At 40.3% G+C, this 6,342-nt stretch overlaps 1 protein-coding gene across 7 annotated transcripts in view; it reads left to right on the forward strand.

The window, feature by feature from the left end:
* ERCC8 (ERCC excision repair 8, CSA ubiquitin ligase complex subunit) overlaps positions 1–6,108 on the forward strand; it is a 40,480-nt gene extending 34,372 nt beyond the window's left edge. For 3 of the 7 annotated variants that reach the window (XM_056325353.1, XM_056325357.1, XM_056325350.1), the window contains 3 exons: positions 3,184–3,302; positions 3,947–4,023; positions 5,824–6,108. Coding sequence is in view for 3 of the 7 variants with exons in the window: in XM_056325350.1 (XP_056181325.1) it covers positions 3,184–3,276 (93 nt within the window). In the remaining 4 variants the exon portion in view is untranslated. Of the gene's footprint in view, positions 1–259; positions 350–2,463; positions 2,616–3,183; positions 3,303–3,946; positions 4,024–4,406 lie in introns of all 7 variants that reach the window. The other 4 variants (XM_056325349.1, XM_056325359.1, XM_056325355.1 and 1 more) reach the window with 3 other exon arrangements.
* Positions 6,109–6,342: the final 234 nt, after the last annotated feature.

The raw sequence follows: 6,342 nt of genomic DNA on the forward strand, positions 1-6,342 counted from the left end.
GGGGTTTTTTTTGAATGGCTGTTGTCAAATGAGTTCCCTTTTCTGTGCTTTGAGTACAAAATTATTGAGATTGGAAGGGATCACTGGAGATAATCTAGTCCAACCTCTCTGCTTAAAACAGTCACCTAAAGTAGGTTGCTCAGGCTTGTGTCCAGTTGAGCTTTGAGTACCTCTACAATATACAAACCTGTTCCAGTGTTCGAGCATTCTTAGAATAAAAGTTTCTTCTTAGATTTGAATGGAGTTTTCTGTATTTCAGTTTGCACCCATTGCATCTTGCCCCATTGCTGGATACCACTGAGAAGAGTGACTTCCTCCTCTTTACTGTCCCTTCCCCTGGCTTCATCAGGTATTTCTATGCATTGGTGAGATCCCTCTGAGCCTTTTCTTCTCCAGGTGGAGAAGTCCCAGCTCTTTCAGCCTCTTCTCATAGGAATGATCACAAACCTCAGACTGTTGACAGTGGTCTTCCTAATGCAATCCAGGGTGCTGTTGGCCTTCTTTGCTGCAAGGGCACATTGCTGGCGTATGATTCCTTTAGTGTCCACCAAGAGTGCTGGGTCCTTTTCCACAAAGCTGCTTTCCAGCAGGTTGGTCCCTGGCCTGTTCTGGTCCATGGGTTTTTTCTTTTTTGGGTGCAGGATTTGACATTTGCCTTTATTGAACATCACAAGATTCCTGTTTGCCTGTTTCTCCAGTCTGGTGAGGTCCTTCTGAAAGGTGGTGGCACAATCATCTGGCATATCAAACATTCTTCCCAGTCTTGTATTGCCTGCAGACTGTGTTGAAGGCACATTCTGTTCTATCATGAAGGTCATTAATGAAGATGTTAAACAGGACTGGATCTAGTATTGACCCCTAGTGACTGGCCTCCAACTGGACTTTATGCCACTGATCACAACCGTCAGGGCCTGGCCCTTCAACCATTTTTTGATCTCACTGTCCGCTTGCCTAGTTTGTACTATGTCAGCTTATCTATAATAAGGGTGTTTTGGGAGACTGTCGAGAGCCTGGCTAAAGTAAAAGTACACATCATCCACTGTTCTCCACTTATCCACCAAGCTCAGTGTCATGTTACAGAAGGCTGTTGGGTTGGTCAGGCATAGTTTTCTCTTCATAATCTATGCTGACTGCTACCTTCTTTGTCTGGAAGTGGTTTCCAGGATTATTTGGTACATCAGCTTCCCAGGGATGGAGGTGAAGTTGATTGACCTCTCTCTTCTGGATCTTCCTTCTTTCCAAGGTCACCTTGGCTTTCTTCCAGTTCTCGGAAACCTCTTCTGCTCACTGTGACCTTTCAAAGGTAATTGAGAATGGTCTTGAATGGCATCTGCCAGTTGTGGGTGCGTCCACTCGAGCACTATGGACTTTTGTATGTCCAGGTTGTGTAAGTGTTGCCTAACTGATCCTCCTTCACCAAGGGTACGCTTTCCTTGCTCCAGACTTTTTAGTAGTCTCGGGGACCTGGGGCTGGTAAAGTCCAGTCTTGCCACTGAAGACTGTGGTGAGGAATCATTGAGAATCTCAGCCTTTTCTGTGTCCTTTGTCTCCAGTTCCTCTGCCCTGTTTAGCAGTGGGCCCACATTTTCCATAGTCTTCCTTTTACTGCTGATATACCTGTAGGTTTTAGTTTTGCTTTTCATATTCCTCGCCAGATTTAACTTTCCAGCTTTATTTCCTGCATGTGGGAATGGACTCTCCTTTAAAATCAGCCAGTTTTCCTGCACCCTGCTTCTCATCAGGGCTATATCCCGTGGAATTCTTCCAGATAGAACCCTAAATAGGGACCTATCTGGAAATGTGGAAACTTCCCTCTATACTTTTATGGGGCTTATTTTCAATACTATTCCTGAGTAACTGCTTGCATATGAGTTTTGTGTAAGTTGCACCGTGAATGCAATGTGGGATTTAGCTCAGGAAGAGGTGGGCTGGGAATTATTTGTCCAAGTATCTATCCACCCAGACACCTTTTGGTTTAGTGTCTGAAGCTATCCCAAACAGTTGAAAATAGAAATAAGTTGCCTTGGAGGTTTATTGTTCCTACTGACAGCTAGTGTCTTTTACACAGGAATCTTTCCAAATTCCCTTCTTGTATCACTTGATGATGTCATCATTCTCCCTGCTGACTGTTGTCCTGTGCCGGAAGGAGAGGTGTTTCTCATGAGGAAAGTTAGAAACATCTGTCTCTCACCTGGGCAAGAATCCAGGCACATTCTCCAATCCAGCACCTGCAAACCTTCCATATAATAGCAGTAGTTGATGGGTGGTGTTTAGTTTGCAAGGTTTAAAACCTCTTGGTACTAGCTAGCATCTCCAACACCAATTTCTGTGAAAATTCTACTTTGAATAATGGCGTATATGTTACAGTGTCCTTCAGTACTTTAGTTTCTTGTAAATGTGGTAAATTTATTTAAGTTTTTTTTGAGGAAAAAAAATTCTTTTCTTTCTGCTGCATTCTTACAGTGGCTGTACTTAATTACTAAGTAAAGTGTTGGTATCTTCTAAATGAAACATTTTAAAGGACAGTGAAGGTATGCTGTGTGTTATTTTTCACTGGAAAGAGCCAAGTACTAAGCCGACGATGTGAGTTGCAACTGTGCATCTCTTGCTTGTGTGTAAGTTAAATGTGATAATTAAACCTGAGTCCTCCCCGTCATTTATGCCTATTCTGCTTCTATGCTTATAGAATGTTATTTTAATAGTATCAGATCTCTTTCAGAACCAGAAATGCAGCAAGTAGGGTAGTATAAACTTAATTGCATTTCCTATCCTTATGTCAGTCAGAAAAAAACACAGTTGAAACTCCAGTCAGCTGTCAAAGGGCTGCTGTATTCATGTTGAAATAAAGTTATTCACTTGAGAGTCAACTAGCTGATAGCTGGATTCTAAGTTCCTGTTAAAAACAGTAAGAAATTTAATTGTTTAAAGAGAGCTTAAGCTGGAATGGACTGCACTCCTACTGCAGTAGCAGTACTGTGATTTAGTAGTCACACTTTGTATCAGAATATGTAGAGAAGTGCTTTCATCTTTTCAGGCCATTCCAGGAATTGACTGTTGCTTAGAAGACTTGCTTTGCCTGCCAAAGCAGAGATTTTTATTTGAGCTTGATACAGCAGGTACCAAAAGAGGGAAAATACTTTATTTGTTCTTACAAGAGATCAAAGAATTTCCTTTCCCTTCTAGCCTAAGGAAACAATGGATGTGGGAGTCAGTCTGAGCCAGCCCAGCTTGAAGAAATCCAGAGAGCCTAAGACAAGCCTCCTTCAGCTTGAGTGAAAGTTTAGTTCTATAGAGACACTAAGGTAGGACTCTGATTATTTATGTCTAGGTTATGATGCTCAGAAAGAATCTGGTATTGAGATATCAAAGCAGAAACCTGTTTCTTTTTTTCCTCCTGTACCCAGACCTGGAAGAATGCATTAGCATATGAGAATTCAGATACGGTTAAGTCCCAAGTAGTGGGAAGAACAAGTTAACACCATGAGTTTACCTCCCTGCGCCTTTTTCTCTATCCCAAATATACTCACTCTTAACCCACAGGCTGATGAGACTAAAGATATACAGATTTGTTTGCCACCTTTTTTGGGGGGGGTTTAGTTAGGCCAGACTTCTCACTGTGCAAGACAACTGGTTTTTTTTTTAAATGAGTTCCTCATTTGCTCAACCAGTTTAGGGACTAGAATTTAAGACGCCTGTCATTGTAAAGCTGAAAAATTCTTAGATTTGGGAACATCAGTAGAATTGACTGTTACATTTTTTTTTTCTCTTATTTTTAGCCTTGTGTTGTAGTCCTTATCCTATCTTGAATGGAGATACAGGAAGATACATATGTATACACACACACATATATATATCCACACAAGATACAGATATATTTAAAATACCACTGCTTTGGCACTTAGAGGATAATTCTTGTGTTTTCTTCCTACCTCATTTTTTAATGCAGGGAAAAGTCTGGTGCATAAAGTTGAAAATTGTAGGCTCTTCAGTGCATATTGGCCTAGGATCTGCCACAACGAATGGGTAAGCCTACTCTTAGCTTAGTACAAGTGATGTATGTGATACAGGTGATAGTCAAATAGGCATAACAGTTAAACCATGGGAACTGTCTAGATAAATACATAAAATATGTAAAACATAGACACTAACATGGTTAAAGTAGTCCATTAGAAAAAAAGAACTTGAACATTGGCCATGTGCTTAGCCATTAAGGTGTATGTTGAGGTTTTGGCACCTGAGAGTTGTTCTTGAAGGCAGTGTATTGGTTTCAGTGGACAGCGGTTAATGCTTACAATACTCAACAAAAGTATGTAAAATATACTGATAAAGTCCTTTTGTGTGTTTAAAGCTGAGTTATGAAATGGACATGCCTTCTTCTATCTCCCTTTGTTGTTTGGTTTTTTTAGTGTATTCCATAAAAACAGTGGGAATGGAGGATAAAGGGATGACTGACTGGCCAGGAATTCAGGCAGCTGTATAACTACTCCCCACATCTTCATCCCTTCTCATATCTGTGTGCTGTGTAGTCAGCCTTACCCACCAGCCCACACAATCTGCCAAGATGACACCTAACCGATGTCATCCACCACGCTGGCAACCCTTAACCACGCCCAGTCCTGCCAAGTTGCATGAAGCTCAAGAGACTCAAAAAAAAAAAATATTTGTGGCTGTTAAGGCAACTTTCTATTTACATATGAAATAATTTTTTAATTGCATAGGCATACAGCTTTGTTCTTAATACTCATTTTATCACCGTTTCCTTTCAAATTAAGGCAGAAAGAAACCAGGATATTTTTAGTTATGAATTTTAACTTTTTGCTAAGAAGGAGACTTTCACTCCCTGAGGTCTGTACACTTGGAAGACTACAAATCCACCCTTTTCTTGCAGCTATGGGACAGAGATGCTTCTGCAATCCTAAACAGGTTTTGTAGTAAATTTCCTCATGCCAAATTGCAGATTAACATCAGCAGTTTAAATCAGTCTAACCAGTTATTTTTGCAGCCATATGTTTGTAATCTAGAGTAACATGTTTAAGCAAGAATGGGGTAATGTTTTCAGCAACAAAAATAATATACCTTTGTTTAATACAAAATAGGTTAACATGGGGGACAGAGAAAGGGGATGTTACTAAAACATTATTTTGCTGCTCTCAGCAGCTGCATTTGAAAGGCAGTGAGCTTTTTCCACTTCTATTGACTACAAAGCATTTATTTAACAGGATACTCGGTTTGTATTAGTTACAGGTCTTACCCTCCAACAGAATTATTAAAACATTCTAAGAAAACTTGGAATCATATTTTTAAAGTTAGCTCAAAAAAACATGTTCATAATAAATTAAGAAATGCATTATGCTCTTGCTGGAGATCATTGGCAAGAGAGAGCTTGCATCTGGTAGCCAGCCAGTTCCATTTGTATTTAAAATTTAAAGTTGATTCTTAATCCTCTCTGTTAGTAGTTTAGGATGGCCTCTGAAGAAACTGTAGCTATCAGTGCCTGCCTGCCATGTTGTACTTTCATCCACGCAAATACATCTTGGTCTGTATGCTGGATCTTTAACCTGTGGGTGCCATTTTAAGAAAGAGGGTTACTCTAGGGAACAGAAAGAGGAAAATGAGAATCCTTTCCTCTAACTTAGGGAACATCTATTCTGCAGGCAGCAGCACAATACAGAGCTGTTAACTCTAGTTTAAACTGAACAACCCCACAAGAGGCTAATGTGCCTTGCTGGGATGCTGCATCAACTCACCTACATGGAGTTTAACATTTCCACAGCTAGACCATGTTATTACTGTGTTAATACTCTTCTTCCTTATTTTCTGTAGACACCTGTGTCAGTAGGGCTCAATGAATGCAGCAGTTTGGGGAGCCGTGTTTCCTATGATAAAAGATAAAATCAGTAGGTGTGTGGAAGCGTATACATATGTAAAGTTCTCATGTTTTGTGGCAGTCAGTAGGGAGTGTCTCACGTTGCTCAACAGTTAATTACTGTTGCTGTTGCCTCCTACACTGTTCTGTAACACCTCAGGAAATCGACTGATTAAGATTCTCATGCTAGCAAACATGAGAAAAATGTTTTGGGACTTTATAAAATGGTAGATTTGAATGGAGCTCTTTTCATTTGCCTCAGTAGTTCTTCCAGGTGGAGTATATGGCCCAGAGAATATATTTTTGTACCTGCATCATGGATTACAGCTTACGTGAGTTGAAGCTAGTCATCTTAAGTCTGATGCTGTTCTGTGGTTTTGCACTGCCACTAGTGCAACAGGAACCTTTTACTGAGGAGTCCTTCTGCACAACTTCTGTGGGAAATTGTCACATTTGGCATTTACTTGGAGTGTATT

This window comes from Falco biarmicus, chromosome Z, assembly GCF_023638135.1.
Source record: "Falco biarmicus isolate bFalBia1 chromosome Z, bFalBia1.pri, whole genome shotgun sequence".
NCBI lineage: Eukaryota > Metazoa > Chordata > Aves > Falconiformes > Falconidae > Falco > Falco biarmicus.